The sequence below is a fragment of the Nannospalax galili genome, unplaced genomic scaffold, assembly GCF_000622305.1.
Source record: "Nannospalax galili isolate Female #2095 unplaced genomic scaffold, S.galili_v1.0 scaffold173, whole genome shotgun sequence".
NCBI lineage: Eukaryota > Metazoa > Chordata > Mammalia > Rodentia > Spalacidae > Nannospalax > Nannospalax galili.
In genome coordinates this window covers 562,901-585,898 of record NW_008334442.1, presented here as the reverse complement: position 1 = coordinate 585,898, position 22,998 = coordinate 562,901, and the positions used below count along the sequence as shown (strand labels likewise).

At 35.9% G+C, this 22,998-nt stretch overlaps 1 protein-coding gene across 2 annotated transcripts in view; it reads left to right on the top strand.

Annotated features, from left to right (window-relative positions):
- The window catches only part of Slf1 (SMC5-SMC6 complex localization factor 1), a 67,354-nt gene that overhangs the window by 5,773 nt on the left and 38,583 nt on the right, over nt 1-22,998 (top strand). Inside the window, exons 2-8 of one of the 2 annotated variants that reach the window (XM_008829330.3) lie at nt 3,889-4,002; nt 4,165-4,240; nt 5,293-5,533; nt 16,282-16,444; nt 19,092-19,235; nt 21,259-21,405; nt 22,209-22,349. In XM_008829330.3, the coding sequence (XP_008827552.1) occupies nt 3,889-4,002; nt 4,165-4,240; nt 5,293-5,533; nt 16,282-16,444; nt 19,092-19,235; nt 21,259-21,405; nt 22,209-22,349 (1,026 nt within the window). The remainder of the gene's footprint in view (nt 1-3,888; nt 4,003-4,164; nt 4,241-5,292; nt 5,534-16,281; nt 16,445-19,091; nt 19,236-21,258; nt 21,406-22,208; nt 22,350-22,998) is intronic. The other variant, XM_029561740.1, reaches the window with a different exon arrangement.

The window sequence follows — 22,998 nt, the reverse complement described above, 5'->3', positions numbered from 1 at the left end:
TTCACAGTTCTGTGAACATTAACTAATGGTCTACCCCCCCACCCCCCATTTTTTACTTGATGAACTTGTGAATAAATGTCTTACATTATGACTTGGTTTTAGACATGTATATTTTCATAATGTTTGTGTCAGGATATTCTGCCTATCACCTTTGTTTCCTCCTCTTCCTTTTACATGATAGTTTCAGTTTCGTATTAATGATTTTCAAAGAAAGGAAATTTAAAAGGCTTTTGTGATTTCTGCTTTTGTATGTTGTCAATTCTGTTTTTACTTACAGTGAGACATTGTTCTAACAGAAAATGCTGCTAAATATATATTCCATCATCTGTTATTATAAAGATAGTCTTTAAGATGGAAACATTGCTTTATGTAGTAAATTCAAATAATTTAATGTTTTATATCTCAAAGCAAAATGTTGTCATTTAATTTACATTGTAAAATAGCCATTATTGGTATCAAAGAAACATACTATGACAGATTCTTATATATCTATAGAACATTAATTTTCCGAAAGGAAAATAAAATCTTTAAATATAATTTATTGGTGATAGTGTTACAGCAGGCAATTTCAGTTTTTTGTTTTGGCTTTTTTTTGTTTGTTTGTTTATGTTTTGATTATTTTGATGATCAGGGGGCCAGGGATTGGCCAAGTATCTCCTTGTTAGGCAAGCATTCTGCCACTAAACTACATCCTAATCCCTATTCCAATTATTTAGTACTAGTTTTTTTTATAGAATTCTTAAGATTTTTATTTTTATGTGTCTGACTGTTATGCCTGTATGAATGTAAGTGTACCTGTGTCATACATTGTCTGCAGAGGCTAGAGGAAGACATCAGATCCCCAGGAACTGGAGTTACAGATGGTTGTCAGCTGTCTTATGGGTGCTGGGAACTGAACCTGGGTCCTCTGCAAGAGCTGCCAGTAGTTTTAACCACTGAGCCATCTCTCCAGGTCTTAGTAGTAGTTTTTAATGTATGGATACTTTAGAATAGCCAGATGGGTAAGAGTTTAAGTTCTAAAAACCACTTCCCTTGAACACTCTTAAATATATTACTATGTTCAAAACCCTTGTTTCCTTCGGTAACTAGCATTTGAGATCTATGCATGGTGATTAAATGCCAAGATGTTATTTACAGATATGTTGAATTTTACTTGAGAATTTCAGAAAAGACCTATCATTTTCTAAAAGAAAATTATTAAATGACGTATTTAAAGAGTTGTCCTCAATTAGTGAAAGCTGCTTTCTCCCTAGTTAGAGATGTATGCTGTATAATCTAAATGTGGCTTTACTGTATAGGTTTATATGTTTTGGAAATCATTATGTTTATTATTATTTTCTTGCAATCCAGTATATTACTTGTAAAGTTCCTATATATTATCAGTCTGTTTTATTAGGTGTTCTCACTCAAAAGCTGTTATTTAACCCATGAAAATGGTTTTAATATTAATATAGTAAAAAGATCTATATTCAAGGAAATACTTGTATTTTATTTAATGATGGTAATATTTTATAGGCATGGTTAATTCGTTCATGAGATACCAAGCTTTATTGTGTGCATTTTATAATTTTGTGCTAGCCAGACCAAAACCTTGTAACTTACGCATTTATTTCATTTGAAGAGTCTCACTCACAAAGATACTTCATGTTCTATATCTGAGTATTAGGATTTTATAGGATTGATTCATTATACTCTTTACAAGCTCTTTGGGAGCCAGTTGGAAAATACTGAAGTCAGATATATTAAAGTCAAAATATCAGCTTCTTTTACTGAATAAAAATTGATTTGAAGGAGATAACTTTGATGTGTAAATCTAGTGTGCTTTTTACTATCTAACCTGTGAATCGATCTGCCCACCCAGACAGTGCAGGACTGCTACCAGCAGATGTGTCAGAAAGCATTGATGTGAACCCTCTTTGCAAATATTCAGATGTGCTGAGCAAGGCAGAACACTTAGGTCTCTCAAGGAGCTTCTCCTTTTAAAGGAAGCACAATGAAGAACAGTAGGAAAAATTGCATGTGCTCTGTGCTAGCTGAAGCTTCTCCTCTTAGGAGCTTTAAGCACATGAGACGGTTCATTTGTAACCCTGGGTAACGTTTTCACTAATAGTGAATCTGTCTCACAAATCTTACTACAGAATGAATCTTGAACTTTAAATAAGTGTCTATGTATATGCATACTTAGTTATTCCTAGGTATTTATAGAGGTTTGTTTCCAGGACTCCTACAGGTACCAAAATTTCCATGTCCAAATCAAATATCCTCCTGTACACTTCACATATCTCTAGATAACTTAAAATACCTAACACAATGTAAATGTTACATAGTTATTCTATACTGAGAAGAAAAAAGTATTTACATGCTAGTACAAATTTGGTTTTGTTTTTATTTTTTAAGATTTACATGTTTAATGTATGGCTGTCAAGCCTATGGATATGTAAGGCCACTGCCTCTATATATTTTAGTCTTTGAAAATAAAATTTCTACAAAAAGATATTCTTTTTCTTTTTCTTTTATGTGTATGAGTGTTTTGCTTGTATGCATGTTAAGTGCACTATGTGTGAGCAGTGTCCACTGAGGCCAGAAGAGGGTGTTGGACCCCCTGGAACTGGAGGTACAGATGGTTGTTAGCCTCCGTATCGGTGCTGGGAGCCAAACCAGGGTCCTCTGCAAGAGGAGCCAGTGCTCTTAACCACTGACCCATCTCTCCAGCCCCCAAAAGACATTTTTCATTTATTACATGATTTTAATCCTTAACTCAAATAGCTACACTTTTGAAGTTTTTTGGTTTAGGTGGAGTTAGGGGGTTTTGGTGTTGTACTTTGAATCCAGAGCTTTATTCATGTTCAGCATACCTACCGCTGCGCTACATGCCCAGACCCTGAAAATTACTTTTATTCTCTCAGAAGAAGCCATTGCTTTTTGAATGTTGAAATAGCAACTGCCATTGCCCTGCCTGTAATTATATCATATTCTGCAGATGCTGTGACAAAATTATTAAAGAAGCAAAATTATCAAAGAAGCAAAAGGATTTCTCTCATCTGTGCTTTCCTTATCTTTAATGAGAAATCGAATTTTCTCAAGATGCTATCCACAGTTCTCATTTGAACTAACAAAAGTGTCTTCTATGAGAAATTCTATGAATTACATACAACCTTAAAGTATTTGTCAGCTACATTTCATATGAATTAAGGTTCCAGTTTGGGTGTGTGTGGGGGCGGGGCTTAGATAAACAACCATGTGATTTTTCAATTTACCTTGTAAGTAATGAAATTGATACAGATATGAAGGGAGGAAGAGAAGAAGGAGGGGAGGATGAAGGGAGGGAAAGGAATAAAGTATAGATTGAGAGTAGAAGCCAGGTTCCTGTGTGTCTGTCTTTTTAAATTATAAATGCTGGTACCATGGATTCTGTCAACAATCAGATTAATATCTGTCCACATATATTTTTTAAAATCACCATAATGTTTGATCGTTTCATTGTCCATAAGTGTACTTGTTTGAAAAGCTTTGAGCCAAAAATAGTACTAAAAATATTAAGTTAATATTGTGCTCATATTTATATAGACTACTGCTATTTCTGTAGACAACTTATATTCCACAGTGTGTTTTAGTGACAATACACAGCAGGATTAGAATGTCCAACACCCACCCCCTCCCCAAATTTCACTTTAAAAGTTACAATTTGAGAGGATAACCTTTAAATTGGTTTCTATTGTATTAACTAAAATTAACATTGGTATTTCCAGTTATGTTTTACATGTTTAATTCATAATATGTTTCATGGTTTTAGTTTCTATTTTAGTATTCATAATTAAGAAAAAATAAATCAACCCTGTGCATAATATGTTTAACATCTGTTATCTTCTGTATGTGTGTATGTGTTAGATGGAAGATGGTGCCACAAAACACATCATCCAAATGACAGGATTTAAGATGGAGGAAAAGGAAGCTCTAGGCAAATTACTTTTAAAACTAGATTGCACTTTTATTAAGAGTGAGGTGAGTATTAGGAACCTATTAAACGTTCAACATATAGTTGGAAAATAGAACACTGAATAAAGAATAATAAAATGCCCTTTGAGAGTGTAAAACTAAAAGATTGTGTTACTAAGAAAAATCTCACTTTGGTAACATTTCTTCTTGTGGGTTTTTCCTCTCCAGAAATATAAAAATTGTACCCATCTTATAGCTGAACGCCTGTGTAAGAGTGAGAAATTTTTAGCAGCTTGTGCAGCAGGTAAGTGAATTCCCTTTTTTCCAATCCCTGAGGGAAAAAAAACTTCATTATAGTTAAAATACCTTAGTCTTTAGAAAAATGCTTTTTTATTGTATAAGGTATAAATGTATCAGCTTTTTCTGATTTTTTTAAAAACATTGTTTCATTTTTGCTTTATTCTAATTAAAAACTTTAACATATGAACAACATATTAAATAGGGAGAAATTTTTACTTCTCCAAAGATTTAAGTTAAGTGTTTAGGATATATGTGTTAACCAAAAGATTGGTACAAAACTGCCAGAAACTTAAAACATTTAGTGGAAGCCTTAGCTCTAAAGTCTGGTTCCTTTTCATTATGTGTCACTGCACGTAGTCATATGCTTCTGTTCTCCTTTGCTGCTTTTCTCTATTTTAATGAAGTGATAGTCATCCGTTTTACTTTTCAGAGGTATAAATTCTTTCACCCCAATTGGGACTTCGTCTCATCTCACCTTTTTCACTACTGATACCCTACAATTTTCATCTAAGGTGATTGACTAGTTGACATGCTGTATTTTGAGGTTTACTTACTGGAGACATTTCTATTCATCATTACCTCTTCAAACAAAACCATACATTGTCCCTGCTGTTTAAAAGATCATTGATGCCCAGAGAAACTACAGAAGATGTGTTTCCTAAAAATTTCTCCTACTTCTACAGTGTCGTGAACATTACTTAAAAAGTGTTAATGTAGGAGAGGATATAAACCTAACCCAGAAAAGTAAATAATATTACCAAAATAATTCATGTAATACTGCATTTTATTTTAAAGATATAGATTTTTTTTAATTTCATTTAGTAGCATTTAGAATTTGAGATATATCGTATAGAAAAGTTTATGTACAGTGTTCAGTGATGTTAAGGGCCTCTGGAAAATGTACTTCTAAGATAACATAGTATATGTAGCATCTGTATGTGTATATTGCCAGTGTATGTAGAAAAAGGATAACTTTCAGTCGATATTTGATCCTTATTGTTTACCGTTTATCAGAACCAAAATTCTTTTGTGACGGACAGTTCATTTTCTTTCTAGGAAAATGGGTACTAACTAAGGACTACATAATTCATAGTGCCAAAAGTGGCAGATGGCTTGATGAAACAACTTATGAATGGGGATATAAAATTGAAAAAGACTCCCATTATTCACCTCAAATGCAATCTGCACCTAAAAGATGGCGTGAAGAACTGAAACGTACTGGTGCTCCAGGAGCCTTCCACAGATGGAAAGTCGTCCTCCTCGTCAGGGCAGATAAGCGCAGTGATTCTCTTGTAAGGTAGGACAGCGTCTCCCAGAAGCTGAAGGAATGAATGAGAAAGCAGTTTTGGTTTCCATGAATACCCCTTTGTATTTATTTTCAGCTGTTAGTGAAAATGAGATTTGGTGGCTTATTCTTGTAGGTGAGTTATTCTGCATAATTAAGTGTATGTGTTTCTAGCAGAAGAACATTTGTTTTATAGCACTGGTTTTAGTTATTCTGGTGATCTCCATTCTAGATTTCATGTGATTTCTTTTCTAGAGCAAAAGAAAAAAGAAAACAATACTTGGGAGACTTTGGATTATCAAGCCCTCTTAAATTTTTATTAGTAAATTATTTTATTAGACTTTGTTTTGAGTTTATGTAATACTGTCTTTGTGGTTCATACTATTTCCATCATAATTTCATTTTGTCTTTTTATTTATTTTTTTAAATTTTTTTAATTTTTATGTCGTGTATGTGTGTATTGCCTGCATATAGGTAAGTGCACCCATGTTGTGCAATGCCCCCAAAGGTCAGAAGAGGCTTTCAGATCCCCTGGGACTGGAGTTATAGATTGTTGTTAGCTGCCATGTGGGTGCTGGGATTTGAACCCAAATCTTCTGCAGCAACAACCAGTGTTCTTAACCACTGAGCCATCCCTTCAGCCCTGATTTTGTCATTTTAAACAAAAGGATTTTTTTTCTATGTATTGTGTACACTTGTGTGTGCAGCGGTAAGAGCTCACGTCGGGTGTCTTCCACTATTCTCTACCTTATTTTTATTTTTTTATTGAATTTGTGTGTATTTTATAAGAATGTCTCAATCTTTATCATCTTTATATCCCTGTCCTCACTGGCACCCTCCCATAGCCTTTGAGACAGAGTCTCTGACTGAATCCTGATTTGGCTTGGCTGACTAGCTGGCTGGGCAAGCCCTTGGAATCCTGTAGTAGTCTCTGCCTTTCAGGGCAGGATCATAGGCGTGCACAACCACACCTGACTTTTTACATGGGTGCTCAGGATCCAAGCTCAGCTTCTCATACTTGTGCAGCAAGTACTTTATCCACTGAGCCATCTCCCCAGTTCATTCAAAAAATATTTTCAAAAAACTGCCTAAACTGTATTCTGAGACCAGCATTGTCAATGTACAGTTTGTTGAGTTTGAAGAAGTTGATAAAATGATATTAGCCAAATTGTATCAAGATCTGTGTGATATTTATATCACTTGAATGTTCTCTTGTGTCTTGTATGTTTGATTATGGGCCACAAATTCCAGGCAACCACTAGTTTCCTTTCCTTAAATTTTTCATGTTTCTGTGTGTGGTATATCCCTTTGTTCTAGCATCACTTGCCTTCTCTTATAGATCTGAGATTCATCTATGTTGCACATTTCCAAAAGTTGCTGGTTTTTATTGCTGAGTAGCATGCCAGTTTATGAATGTATCACTATTGTTTATTTACCTTTTGGTGTAAATTTTTTTGTTTTGTTAATGTTAGCCTGCATTAATATTTGAGTATATTTATGTAGGCATATTTTTATTTCTCTTAAGAAATGTCTAGGAATGAAATTGCTCAAAATGACAAATTTATATTTACATTAGAAAATGCCAAACTATTTTTCAAAATAGTTGTACCACTTTTACATTTCCAGTAGCACTGTAGGAGAATTCCAGTTGATTTACAGTTATTTGGTCACTATTGTTGTACATCATTGTGAGTGTGGTCTGTTTTTAGTCCTCGAGTTCTCGTCTGCATGCTCCTGTCCCAGTCTGCCTACCTTTATCAACACAATTTTGATTACTGTAGCTTAAAAGTCTTGAAATCAGTTGGTCTGAATGAGTATTCCAACTTTTATCTTTTCTAAACTCTTTGTGGACCTGGATCCTTTGTATTTTGTATGTTGGAATCAGCCTGTGAATTTTAATTAAAAGTCAAATTGGGATTTTCTCTTGGATTGCATTTTATCTGTCATGTTGACTTTGGGAGAATTGAGTTCTTAACAATATTGAGTCTTTCTATTCATGGACCAAGTATCTCTCCAGATGCCCTTCAGTTTGCTTGCATGCTTGTTTGTTTGTTTTTAAGACTGGGTCTTGCTATTTAATCCTGGCTGTCCTTGAACTCATGATCCTCCTGCCTCCATCTCCCAAGTACTAGGATTACAATCCTGAGTTACCCAGCACAGAATATTTTTAGATTTCATTGTATAGATCTTGCCCATATATTGCTAAATTTATTGCTAGCTACTTTTGTGTTTGGGGTAGCTATTATTAGTGAATTGCTCTGAATGTTTTTGTCTGCATCTGTGGGGATTATTGGTTTTTGTCTTTTATTCTGTTAATATGGTGATTATACTGATTAATTTTTTTAATGTTAAACTCATATTGAGATAAACTATATCATGATGTATTTTTCATTTTTAATATATTTCTCATTCTATTTGCAAATACTTTGTTGAGTTTTTTTGTTGTTGGAGTTTTGGGGTTTTTTTGGAGGGGTGGTTCTTTTTTTTTTTTTAATTCACTATGTAGATAGGCTGGCCTTGAACTTACAGATGCCTCCCAATTGCTGGGATCAAAGATGTGCGCCACAACACCTGGACTGTTAAAGAGTTTTATATATTTACCCTACTAATAAATGGCATCAATGCAATTAAACTTAATATTTCATTTAATGGTGACTTCTGCTGTAATAGGACAAGGCAGAGATACTCATTCTGACTATTTTTATTGAGCATTTTATTAGATGTACTGGCCAATACAATAAACCAAAAAGAAATGTGAAAAAAGGAGGCTTAAAGTTGGAAAGAATTAGACTTGACTAAAAATTATCGAAAAGAAGTTACTAAAATTAAGTGAATTTGCCCAGATCACAAGATAATAGATCAATGTATAAAGTTAATTGTCTTGTTATGCATGAGGGGGTTGTTTTTGTTTTTGTTTTTGTTTTTTTGAGACAGGGTCTCATTATGTTGCTTTGGCTGGCCTGGAACTGGCTACGTAGACCAGGCTGGCCTGGAACTCACAGAGATCCACCTGCCTGCCTCTGCCTCCTAAGTGCTAGGATTAAAGGCTTGCACCATCTTACCTGGCCTTAATTTTATTTTTATAACTAGCAAAGAACAATTAAATATTGAAATTTAAATTAGTTTAAGCTTTAGTTTTCTGTTTTGTTATTAATTTCTTTATTTGCTACTTTTTAAAATTAGCTTTACTGAGATGCAATTAAAGCGCACAATTCAGTAGTACTCAGTATGACCATAAGAGATGTGTACCCATCAGCACAATATTAGAACATTATTGTTCCAGCGTTATTATATGTTCTTCTGCCAAAGCAAGAACAGTTACTAGGTCATTGTCCTCACATGAACAGAAACTCTGTAACCACTAATATTCATTCCTTACCCCCAGTACTCCCACCTACCTGTCCCTGGCTGTCATTTGCCTACTTCCTGTATGTATTTGTCTTTGGATACTTATAAGAATGCTGCTGTTATTTAACTGTAATTTTATATCCTTTGATTAATATCTCTTCATTGCCCCCTCCCCATACTCCAGTAAACTACCCAAAAGTCTGTCAACCATCATCTCCCTTTTTACTTCTGTTGAGCTCAGTTCTTTAAAATTTCACATATGAAGTTGAGTTCCTTCTGTGCCTGGTTTATTTCACTTATCATAATGTCCAGTTTCATGTATGTTTTCACAAATGACAGAATTTTACTGTTTTTTGTATAGCTGAGCAGTATTCTACTGTGTAACTTTTCCATATTTTCTTATCAGCTGGTAAACATTTAAATTGATTTTCTATCTTGTCTGCTGTGAATAATACTAGTAAACATGAAAGTATAAATATCTAACATAAGACCTTCATATCCTAAGAATTAATGCTCATTAATGAGATTGTTAGAGTGTTTGTTTTGAAGCTTTATACTGTTTTCCATATAAGTTTTACACTGTTTTCCGTATGGCTCTGCTTAGTTATGTTCACAACAACAGTGATAAGGGGTCTTTTTCTTTGCATCTTACTAGCTTGTTATCATTTTGTTTTGTTTTGTTTTTTATTATAGCCATTCTAATAGATGAGATTACATTGTAGCTTTGATGCAAAATTCAATGATGTTGGCCATTTGTCTTTAAAATTTTTTTTTAAATTTTATATGAGTGTTTTGCCTGATTGTATCAATGTGCACTTGTACATGCAGTACCCACAAAGACCAGAAGAGAGCATTAGATTTCCTGGAACTGAATTGCAGGTGGTTGTTAGCTGCCATGTGGGTGCTGAGAACCAAACCTGGAGTCCTCTGCAAGAGCAGCCAGTGCTCTTAAATGGCTCATCCTCAGCCATGGAGAAAGAATAGCAATGGGAGCTTGCAGCATGGCTTCTTAACATCTTGACAGCCAGAAAATAGACCTCCCCTGAAACAAGGCATGTCTGTAACCCTTGAAGGTCTGCCTATCCCAGTGACTCCATCCACTAACCATTTCTCCCACTGATTTGACAGCCTCAAAATTGGGGACCAAGTATTGAAATGTATGAGTTTGTAGGGCAGTACACCCTCAAATCACAGGGCTTTTATTGCTATGAATTTCTGCCTTAGGCTGTTTTTAATTACCTTCCATTAGTCTTGGTATGTTGTGATCCCATTATTGTTTATCTCAAGATGTTTTGTTTTAGTTTTTATTGTTTTACAGTGTTGGAAATTGGCCTAGAGGCTAGGACCTCTGATGATATTACCAACCTTTGCTTTATTTTTTTTAACTTCACTTTAATTTTTTTTAAACTTTTTTAAACTTTTTGTTATTTTTATGTGTATGTATGTATTGCCTGCATGTAGGTAAGTGTACCCTTGTCATGCAATGCCTACGGAGGACAGAAGAGGCTGTCAAGTCCCCTAGAACTGGAGTTACGTGCGGTCACCTCCAGCGGCGGCTGCTTGTCTGTTCTCATGGGCGCCGCTCCTTCATTCTCAGGGGCATCAAGGCTGCTCCTCTGCTTGCCCTGGGTGAAAAACGCTCTTCTGCCTGCCCTGGGCTGAGGCCGCTCTTCTGCTTGTTCGGTGCTGAGGCAGCTCTTCTGCTCTTCTGCTCACCCGGTGGAAAATCACCCACTGTATCATAGGAGAGGGGCCTAGGTGGGAGGGGCTTCCAGTCCTCTGGAAGGGAGGGGTAGATGGACTGGGGGGAAACTTCCTTAGAGCTAGTGCAAGATAGCAGAAAGTAGCCATCGCCCCGTAATGGCGGAGTGGAGGCTGCCTTAACTTCCCGTTTTTCATCAAAGCCAATATAAGATGGCGGAGGGTAGCTACTGCCCTGTAATGGCAGGGCAGGGGTGATCTTGACTTCCTGTTTTTCATCAGGGGGACCCTCAGACCCTAGTTCCTCATTTTTTATCTCATTATCAGCAGCCATTGTTTCCGCATCAGAAGAGAAATCAGTTAGTTTGGTTTTAACTGGAAATGCCAGGGACAGGCCGTCCCCACTACCTGTTTGCTTTGTTTATCTATGTTTTTTAGTATGAGATTATTCTGCTCGGGGCATCGGGGGGAATTCCCTGAAGCGAGGCCAGAATGGCAGTCACAATTGGGTAGAGCAGTCCAGGTAATGGACACCCCTCCCTGACGTCTCTCTTTCTGGCCATGAGTAACACACAAGCCCATTGCTCCGGATCCCAACAGCAGGAATCTATAAACCAAGGAGCAAGAGCTAGCACTTCATCTAATACCTTAGTTACTTCCTGCTCTGTTACCCTAATTTGCCTACTCCTGAGGAGCAAAACCAGTGCAGCAGCGTGGGGGCCAGCCACAGCTGGATGACTATTTCCCATACTGCAGGTCACTTACCCTGCAAGATGTACCTAGAAGGACTCAGGAGCCATTCAGGAAGACGATCGGCAGAGACAGGAACGAGATGCCAAACCGAAGACGGTGAGCCAGAAGAATGAAAGTGGCGAGCACCCACAGAAGCATCACTAGCAAAGAGGGTATCGGGAGCCCCGAGTGTTACAGCTCTGTGGTGTCGGGCTTTTTGAGCCCCATGTTGGGTGCCAGCTGCAGTCACCGCCAGCGGTGTCCACTCCTCCGTTCTCATGGGTGCCGCTCCTTTGTTCTCACGGGCGTCGAGGCTGTTCCTCCACTCGCCCTGGGCTGAGGCCGCTCTTCTGCTCGCCCGGTGCTGAGGCAGTTCTTCCGCTTGCCCTGTGTTGCCTCCTGTTGTTGCCACTTCTGCCCAGTCCCGTACCCCAGGGCTGGTGAGGAGACTGTGTCAGCGGTGCTGCATTCAGACACAGGAGACCAGGTTCAGTGACACAGGTCTGGTTTATTGCAGGAAGGCACAGCTTATATAGGGGTAGTCATCCAATCACAACACAGCAAGTAGGATACCTTATTAACATAACAGGTTTAGCATCCTATCACAGTACAGCAAGTAGGATACCTTATTAGCATAACAGACTTAGCGTCCTATTAGCATAACAGACTTAACGTTCTATCACAGAATAGCGGGTAGGATGCCTCATTAGTGTACTGGGTTTCAGATTACAGAGCCTGGATTCCTGGAAACCACGTGACCCTGACTGTTGCAATATCTAAGTGTTGCAATTAGGATTCCAAGGGTGGTGATTAGGGAGTGATGAGCTCTAGGCATCCGTCTCATGATCTGCCAATGGGAGCAAATGTCACAAGGCGTGCCTTGTGGCTCCAGTGGTCGGGTTGTTGCCTTGGGCCTGCTGTATGGCTGTCAATAAGACTTTCACCCTAGGCTCAAGCTTGTCTCCCACAGTTACGGACAGTTGTTAGCTGCCATGTGGGTGCTGGGTTTCGAACCCAGGTCTTCTGCAAGAATAACCAGTGTTCTTAACCACTGAGCCATCTCTCCAGCCCCTACTTTAATTTCTTAAAGTATAGGTTGTATAATGTTATTTTTCACTTAATTGTGTGTTTTCTTCTAATTTGTACCATTATTTTAGTAAAAAGATAGTGGTTTTGATTTAAGCCTTCTTAGTTTATTCAGACTTGTTTTGTGGTCTGCGTGATCTGCCTTGGAGAATTTTCTGTGTCCTTAATAATGTGAGTTATTGCTTTTGGATGGAACATTCTTACATGTCTTACATCTCTTTGATCTGAAAAATAATTCAAGTCCAACATTTTCTTTTCAGTTTTCTGTCTGGAAGATGTGTCCATTGTTGAAAGTGGTGTAGTGAAGCCTCCTGTTATTTCATTGTAGTATATCTCTTCCTTTACATCCTATAAGATTTGTTTGATCTATTTAAGTTCTCCAATATTAGATGCATGCATATATGTTTCCAATTATTATATCCTTGATGAATTGACCATTTAATCATTACGTAATGATCCTTTTAGTCACTACATTTTTGACCTAAAATGTCTTTAAATTGGTGTAAGTATAGCTAGCCTGCTTTGTTTTGGTTCCTGTTTTAAACTCAATATTCATTTCTGTCTTTTCATTTTAGTATGTGTGCATACATCCTAAAAGATTGAAACAAGTCTCTTACAGGCATATATTTAGTTCATGGTTTTTATCGTTTCTTAATTTATTTGATCATTCTGTGGTTTTTTTAAAAATATTTTATTTATTTTTATTTTATATGTATGAGTATATTACTGCATGTATGTGAGTGCACCTGTGTCATGCAATGACGTGGAGATCAGAAGAGGGCGTTGGATTCCCCTGGAACTGGAGTTAAGGACAGATCATAGCCACCATGTGGGTGCTGGGAATTGAACCCGGGTCCTCTGCAAGACCGGTCAGTGCTCTTAATTGCTGAGCTATCTCTCTAGCCCGTCATCCTGTGTTTTATTTGAAGAACTTAAACTGTTTGTGCTGAAAATAATTATTGATAGGTAAGAACTTATTAATGCCAATGTAATGAAGCCTCCATTGACAAAAAACTAAAAGGACATGTTTTGGAACACTTCTAGAAAGGTGGTATGCCTGGAGAAGCTTATGTGTTCCATACCCTTTCCTGTATGACTCATATGCCTTACCCTGCACAGTTTTTCATCTGTATCCTTTGTAATATCCTTTACATGTAAACATGTGCACCAGAGTTCTAAGAGCCATGGTTAACAACTTAATTGGATCCAAAGAGGCAGTTGTGGGAACTCAATTTATAGCAAGTAAGTCAGAAGCAACAGTCAAGACAACCTGGGGATACTAGCATCCAATGAGTGAGAGGGCAGTCTGAGGCAGTGAACCCTAAACCCGCAGAATGTGATGAATGTGATGCTATTGTCATATAAACAATGTGAGAATCAAGTTGGATTACAGGACACTTAGGTAGTGTTTGCTGGTGCAGAATCCGTTGCTTACTCACTGATACTGAGAAATCTGCATATATTCTGAGCATATAGAAGTTTTCTCTGTTAAGTATTGTGATGTGAGAGCAGGTTTTTTTCCCTTACATAGACCCTGGATATAGAATTCTAGGTTGATGATTTAAGTATTTGAATAATCTTCTGTTTTCTATGGTTTTGTTGAGAAGTGAATTGCCCTTCTTTTCTTCTTTTTCATCCAGTTCCTCTGACTCTTACAATCATTCTGTCCCCTTTTCCACAGTGATCCCTGAGCCTTGGGAGGCAGGAGTTTGAGATAGGTGTCTGATTCAGGTATAAGCAATCTGTAGCCTCTTGTTCTCTGTACATTGGCCGGTTGTGGGTATCTGTGTTAATCATCATCTGTTGCATAAGGAAATGTCTCTGCTGAGAATTAAGAGATGCATAAATCTGTGGGTATAACAATAAATCAGTAGGAGTCAGTTTAATGTGATAACTATTTAGAAGAAAACTAATATTAGGCTCTCCAGTGGCCCTGGCGGCTGTGCCAAAGAAATTGCTTGGAGCTTTCAAGTGACCCGTTTTGCCTAAGAAATCTTGCAAGGAGAGACCTGAAGAATTCTGCAAACATCGTAGTCTTAGCAGTCACACTTAAGAACACTGCAGAAAATGGGACAGCTGCCCCAAGGGTAGGGATGAAAGAGAAGGTGTGCAGATGAGGAGGAGAGAGATTTAGATAGTCTAATCCATAAATATTTTAAATTTAACCAATCTGTACCATATCCCAAATCCAATCTTTCATAGGACATTGGTCATAAAGTATATTATTTATTTATTTATTTATTTATTTATTTATTTATTATTTATTAACAAAAATCTGTATTTTCCACTGGTTCTTTGGTTCCCCCCTGTCTCCTCTCTACCCCCCATGGCTCCCAAATGCCTCTCTTCCTAGCTAGAAGGTATCTGCAACTCTGATGTATGTTGTTGTTTTTTTTATTGATGTGTGTGTGTGTGTGTGTGTGTGTGTGTGTGTGTGTGTGTGTGTGTATTTCATACAGAAAATCTCAGTCAAGCTTAATCTTTATACCCCCTTCCCCACTGGCACCCTTCATTGCCCCCTCCCCACTGGAGTTCATACGTTCTGTCATTTGTCTTAAGGCCTATTTTGTCAAGTTAGTGTTCCCAGATGTCCCTGGGTGCAAGTTCATCTACTGAGGTCTACTCAGCCTATCTAGAGTCTAGAGTCTTGCATTAGGAAGATCAGCTCTTCCTCACTGAACAGTAACCACTTGCCAATATTTCTTCAGCTAAGATTGGGGTCAGTTGTCCATTTCCTCAGTTCTTTTATTCTTTTAATTTTGTGTGAATGTGTGAATTTTGTGTGAATGAGTGTTATGCCTGCATGTGTTTAAGTGCATCCATATCATCACCCATAGCCCTCCCCCTCCCCCAACTGGAGCCCATATACTCTGTCATCCCTGTTACATCCCTGTTACTGTCCACTGTGTTATCAGTGCCCCCAGCCATTACCCAGGGGGATTTCTACCAGTCTTTCATTGAAGGCCTGTGGCTAAGAATATTCAAACGAAGGCATGCTTTCCTCAGGGCAAGGATTCAGTTTTCTGAACTATCATACTAGCTGTACTTTACCTTTAAATTTCTTTAAAATGTGCCTAATTCTCCTGGGTTTGCCTTGTTCTTCCTTTTTTTCCTTTGTTCTGCAAAAGTAATGAAATAGTTTGCATATTCAATTTTAAAGGGGCTTATCACCTTGATTAACTCATTACTTTGATTCTGTTATAGACTCAAAAAAAGTGATTTTATACATTATTTACCTTTTTTTGCTTTCTAGATTTGAAATAGCAGCAGAAATTCATGAATCTTTTAGGATGTATTTGTCTATGTGTATAATGGCTTCTGAGTCCAATGTAAAATTATTTCCTAATATATAGCCAGGTTGGCCTAGAACTTATTCATGTCAACCCAGCCTGATCTCAAACTAAAAATCCTTCTTCCTCTGCCTTCCAAAATTCTGGGTTTATCGGTATATGATTCCATGCCTAGCCAAAGACTGAAAATTTGAAAGACACTTTTTTAGCTAAGTCTTTTTGTAGCCACAATTTTCTTGGAAGTGTGTTGCCCTCCCAGGTAACTATTTCCCTAAACTTAACTCTGTTGTTGTTTTGACTTTGTTATAACTTTTACATATGGATTACTTTAATATTCATTGTTCATAAAAACTTTCTCATATAAAGAAATGGATAAATAGAAAGAATAGTTTTAAAAAACCGACACTTTTCTGGACAAGTTAGGTTTTAAGAAATTATTGTAATTTGTAATTGTTATTCTTCATGGTCCTCAGTGACCCAAAGGAATTAGCTCTTTTCAGAAAATTTTACTTCTATCCCTAAGAAAGTAATTGACTTAGATAATTTGATTGATATACTAAATTTTTCTAATGCTTTTGTTCCAATATTTATATTTTTATTTAGAGTTTTGGAGGCTGGAAAAGCAAGTGTTATTTTACCAAAAAGTTCTCCAAATGGAATAACTCATGTGATTGCCAGTAATGCAAGAATTAATGCTGAGAAAGAAAGAGATAACTTTAAAGCTCCATTTTATCCAATACAGTATTTAGGGGATTTTCTTTTAGAGGTAAGTAAAATAAATATTAGTCATTTTAGAATGTTTATTTTATAAAGTACCAATATAGTGAAATGCAGTCGTTCCTAGGTAGACCTCAGGAGACAGGTTCCAGGCACCTTCTTGGATACCAAAATCTACATATACTCAGCTCTTAAGCCTCTCATGTAAAATGGCATAGGATTCACATCTACATCCATCTTTCCAGATACTTTACATTATCTCTAGATTACTGACAATACTGAACAGCGTAAATAGATGTTCTGTTCTTTATGAAATAATAACAAGAAAATCAGTCTATACATATTCATTACAGATCAGATATAATCATTATAGATCTAATTGGTTTGGTCGAATCCATGAATTTGGAGCATGCAGAAATGAATAGGTGACTGTTAAAATTAAGTTCTTTATTTTGAAAATGCAATAATTTGAAATAATGAAAATGATCTTTTTAAAGGCATTTGTTCTCAATTTGTTACATCTTCAGGAAAGAAAATGTATATTTGGGCGAAATGTAGATTTGAGAGGTTTAAATGTGTCTTTTCAGTCTCTACTGCTCTAAGTGCTTTGGTGGTATCTACTACAAAATGATTTTAAATATTTTATCATCTGAGTATAAGGAAATAGTGGTGAATATATGGCATTATATAGAAATTTCAGGTTACTGCCTTTTTTGAAAAAGAATTTAGAAATACTTTCCTGTCCTAGTCTTCCTCCTTCTCCCTTCTTGGTGTAAATACCAATTCTCAGGTTGTTTGAACAGGGACCAAACCCTAGAGGAAACTCTGATAAGAATTTATGAGTTACTCAAGGTATTAGAGAAACCTCAGTGCATCCAAAAATAACTTTGATGTAGGAAGGATCATAACATCCACCAGTGTGTATCATTCCAGTAGGTACCATCACCTTTTACCTAGCACTTTAGGCCAGAGATATAAAATCTTTAATTCTGCATATCCAGTCACTACAAAATCCTATTGATTCTGTTTCAAATATCTCTTGATTCCAACTGCTTCTCTCTTTTTCTGTTAGCATCATCACCTTTTCTCTGTGTTCCTAGAACAGACTAATTACTTTTCCTGGTATTTTACCTTTTTATTCTTACTGATTTCCTAATTATTTTACCTTTTTCATTTTCATTTGTGTGCTAGCTCATTCCAAAAGAGCAACCAAAGTGGGCATGTTGGAATACATCTGTAATTTCATTTTCAAAAGGCTAAAACAAAAGCATCCAGATCAGCCTGGGTGACATAGAGAAACCCTGTGTCAACAGATCAAAACAAAAAACAAAGTAAGCAAAATGATCTTTGTAAAGGAATTCTGATCCTTTGCAAGATAAAACCCTTCAAAAGCTTCCTGTTATCCTGAATTCTTAAATTCTAACATATTTTACAAAGTCCCACTGGATTTCTGACACTCCCTTCTTTTGAACTATCTGCTGGTCTTCTTTTTACCTGAGTATTAATGCTGTAACCAAGTTACCTTTCTCAAGTTTCTTAGACTAAGCTGAGGTGCTTTCCATCTCAGTATCTTCCCAAAACATAATTTTCCCTGCCTGAAAGTGTCTTCTACATCACTATTCCCTGTGCCTTCCTGCTTTCTGTTCATTGTTCAGGGTTCCATTACTAAAACGCTGCCTCTTCAAGGATGCTCCCTCACCTCTTCATTGGGTTAAATTCATCTGGAGTGTATTTTTATAGTTACTTATTTCATAATGCTCACTACAATTGTAATTAACTGACTGATAATTTGATTGTCATTTTCCTGTCCAAACCAAAAGCTCTTTAGCATCAAGGATTATCTTTTCTTTTCCATAATTGTATCCCAATCATCTAACAAAAAACATGGAAAATGTACTCTCCTTTCATACTCATTAGATTAAGAAAAATCAGGAAAGCCGTTTGAGTCTTCTTAGAGTAGACATGTTTTATTTTGCTATAGTCTCCTTTCCCTGGTGGGGAGCAGCAACATAGATAGGAAATTTGGATTATGGAATATGTCCTTGTCCTTGACAGGTTGTTGAAGGAATGAGCGTGTGAATTTATTTAGGTCTGTGGGACATGATGAGACATATGAGAGGTAGAATACTTCCTCATTCTTAACAAAGCAAACAAAAAGCAGTACCACTGATGGACTTGCCCTTCTAATCATAAACATGGAAGAACTCTTTACTAGTAACCATTCTTTGAGCATGAGGAATACTAGCCTTGATATAAGTAAAGCCTTACAGAAAACAGAGCCTTGCAATAGACTCTGGACCTCTAAAGTATCTATGGCAGCAAACACCTGTAATTCCAACACTCGATGGGATGAAGCCAAAGGATCATGACTTCCAGGCTAACCTGGGCTGCGTAACCAGAATGTGTCTCAAACAAAAACAGAAAAATCCTTGCTCATACTAAACTGATATTTTTGTTGAATTATTACTGTATCAAAGAGTTTGCTTCTCTTGAGACATCCAGAAATCACTTTGTTATTTTGAAAATTTGCTATAATTATTGGTTCCATGAAAGATTTACTAGTATTTAATAACCTTTGTTTCAGGAAGGCTTGTTTAACTAAGAAAGTATTGTGCAATTATATTTTAAATTGAATATAATAAATAATATGTGTATAACATTATAATTAATCGCTTAAACTTTTTATTTACATACAGAAAGAAATTCAGAATGATGAAAATTCCCATACCAGTTCTGGTTGGACCAAACATAGCACTGAAGGGAAAAACAAAGATTTCAAGAAAGATACAGTATTTCTTGAAATGAAAGGTGCTTTAGGAGAGACCATATATAGAACCCAGGTAAAATTTCATATACTAAAGCATTCTTTTCTGATTTTCCCCCCCCATAATGGAAAGAGCCCATTCTTGGTAGAAATCACATTTTTTTTGGTCTTTTTGAGACAAGGTCTCCCTGTAGCCCAGCTGACCTGGCCCTTGCTGTGGAGTACTGGTATTAAAGGCACACACCACCACATCCTGCTAGAAATAACACAAATTTTAGAATATAAAAGCTGGAATTTGAGCCCTATGTCTTTTTAGCCGATTCATTGGACCTGTTAGAAAATTATTTTAGGTGTGTTTTGGGCCTCTTGTTGAAATGATTCATATGTGCATACAGAAATGTAGAGTTCCTCACTTGCAGTATATCTTTAATACATGCTGATTAGTTAAAACTCCTCTGTATGTTCAATGTAACTTGTGTGTCTTATAAACATTTCTTTATCTGTGAGCACTCAATTCATAAGTAGTCTAAAGTCAAGTATTTAACTTACATCTATACAATAGAACAAAAAAAATTTTAAACAAATTAATTTTTATTAACATGGAAAACCAGGAAGATGGAGAAGGAAGACTTTGACTCTTATGCAATATTTCAGACATTAGTAGTGACCACAAAAAATGGCCTATTGATTCTACTGTAGAAGAGCTAATGTTCAGTTTCATATAGGGTTTTAGAAATCTGTTTTAATTTATCAGATCACCAATTCAATAATTATTAGTCTAAATAAAAACATTTTTATTTGTAAGTAAAAAGACATTTTCATTCTAGGAACAATTTGGAAATTTTTTAATTCCATAGTTTCTTAAGAATTCATATAGGGCAAGTTTAGCTAAAGTTTAACGAGCTTAAAATACTTTAGCCTTTTGTCCGACCTTTCCTTAGTACCATGGTATTATGTGCCCTTTAATCTGCCTGTGATCACTTGTGCATGTTTCAGTAAGAAGCTTTTTAAAGGGATGTATCTGATGAAATAGGCATACTAAACCATCATAGTATGGGGATTTTTACATGCAGGAGGAATGGAAATAATGATGAAGTTATCAAAATAAATTTAGTTTTGCAAAACATAAGAGAGATAGTTCTGTGAAAGATGAAAATGATTGGAACACATATTAGGAAGACTATATGAGATTCATAGAGAAAGTTCTCATAGTTCAAATGAACTTACTATAGTGAGTAAACAAAATGGTTACTGTGAACTAAATGTATAGCTTAACCAGGTGCAAGTCATAACTAAACATTTATAAAACATCATGAATGAAAGCATGTTCTTTGCTTTTCTCTTAGTGTAACTGATGGATATGAAAATTCACTTCACTGTATTTAATCTCATCTATGTTTTATAAAACTTAACGTCTTGAGGTTTTCTGTTGTGATTTGCAATAGTTGGTTTGACGGGGATTATTTGTGGGGTTTTGTTGTCATTTTTTGTCTTTTTGAGACAGGGTCTCCCTGTAGTCCCAGCTGGCCTAAATCCCCTATGTAGACCAGGCTGGCCTCGATTTCACTGAGATCTCTCTACCCGCCTCTGCCTCTCATAGTTAATTTTCATCCATAATGCTGGGGTTAAAGGTGTGTACCACCACACTTGGCTGCAGTAATTGATTTGAGACTGTATTTAATCGGTAGTCCAATTAATTTAAAATATTTTTTTACTTGTATTTACTATGTGTATGCCTGCATGTGTGTAAGTGTACCCACATCATGCAATGCTCACAGAGGTCAGAAAAGGGCATTGGAGCCCCTGGAACTGGAGTTACAGACAGTTGTTAGCTGCCATGTGGGTGCTGGGATTCGAACCTGGCTCTTCTGGAAGAACAGCCAGTGTTAACTGCTGAGCCATCTTTCCAGCCCCTTATTATTTTTTAATCTTAATTTATGTGTATGAGTGTATTGCCTGCATGTGTGTAAGTGCACCCATGTTGTGCAGTGCCCATGCAGGTCAGAAGAGGGTGTCGGATCCCCTGGAACTGGAGTTCTAGATGGTCATTAACTGGAGCCAACTATCCAGCCCTCTTAATTAATTTTATAAACTTGCAGAAAGAAATGGAAAATCATGATAACGATGTTAATGATAGATTTGTTTTGAGTAAACATCATAAAAAAGAAAAATTCAGAGACTCCAGGAAAGATTTGAAATTTGTTAAAATGAGAAATACATTCAGAAGACATGCACATGGAAACCAGGTAAATTTTCACAAATAAAAGTGATTCAGTTTGTCATATAAATCTTTTCTAAAGTTAGTTAATATGAGTTATGAAACTTCTTATAAAATAGATGTACAGAAGTATTTATGAGCCATTTATGTAACATTTTAAAAGGCACAAAAATTACTTATATATATTTGTTAGCCTGTTAACCAGATAAAGAATCAGCATTATCATTTTTAAGACACTAAATCATTTCCTGTTTCTTCTTCTATGCACCCAGAAGTATCCCTTATTTTTACAATTTGTGCTATTTTCTTGCTTTTCCTTATAATTTAACCAGATGAATGAATCCCAAACAGTAGTTTTGCCTGTTAAGAAACATTTTATAATTCATATTATTTATAGACATTTTTCTCATATATTTTTTTTGTCTGATTGCTACAATTATGTATTTTTATCCACTTTTTTATTAAGCATTTGTGTTTCTTTTTGTTCCTTTATATTTTTGTTTGTTCTTTTGAGATTATCAATAGTTCTGCTATTAACTGTGAACATTCTCTTATGTGACTCTTGGTACATATGTTTAGGGATTCCTCTAGCTGAGGGTGGTCTTAGAAATGCAGTTATTGGTCATGAGGACAATATATGTTAAACTTACTCTATAATGCTTAGCTGTTTTCCCAGAGTTTTTACTCCATTAAGGAGATGTCTTTTCCTGTGACATAACAGTTCTATTTTTTTTAATATGGTATGCTTTGGTTTTAAGTCACTTTCTTTTAGTTTATTTGGATTTTGTAACAATTCATATTGTGATTTCCTTAATTGTGGTCAAAATGAAGAAAGAAACTAAGAAAAAAGATAAAGATATCCAAAGAAGTTATATTTTGAGGAAAAAAAGCAAAAAAGAAGGTCATTGTAGGAATGATGATCATCATGACATGATTAAAAGTTCAAGAAAACATGTACACTGCAGAGAGCAGGTAAGACTAGTTTCCTTTTACTTGTTCTTGTATAATCTAGACAGATATTCTTATTTTTAAAATCACTTGCTGTGTTAAATATATTCTGTTTATCTTAGGTTAGCCTCTTGATTGGGTATAATATTTATAGTTAACTTTATAGTTAACTTTGATTCATAAAAAAATATTTTCATATGAATATATAAGGCAATTTGAGTTAATGATCATGACAAGTTAGTTTTATTTTTCATAAAATGAACAAAATGAAAATCAACTCTGGAAGAAGGCTAAATTTCTTAAAATAGAAAACCTACTATGTAGTTTGGGTAATATATTCAAATTAAATTTTATTTTTAATATTGTATTGATTTGTATTTGTGAGTATGAATGTTTTTTATGCCTGTGTGTAAGTACACCACATGCATACAATTCCTGCAGAGACCAGAAGAGGGTGTTGGATCCCCTGGAATTGGAATCATTTTCTGTTGTTAGCTACCATGTGGGTGCTAGGAATCGAACCTGGGTACTCTGCAAGAGCATTAAGAGCATTAAGTGCCCTTAACCACTGAGCCATCTCTCTAGCCCCTTTAAGTTTTATTTTTAATCTTGGTCTTCTCTGATATAATATAGAATTTATAAGAAAATAATTTGTCTTTTAAATGGGATTCGT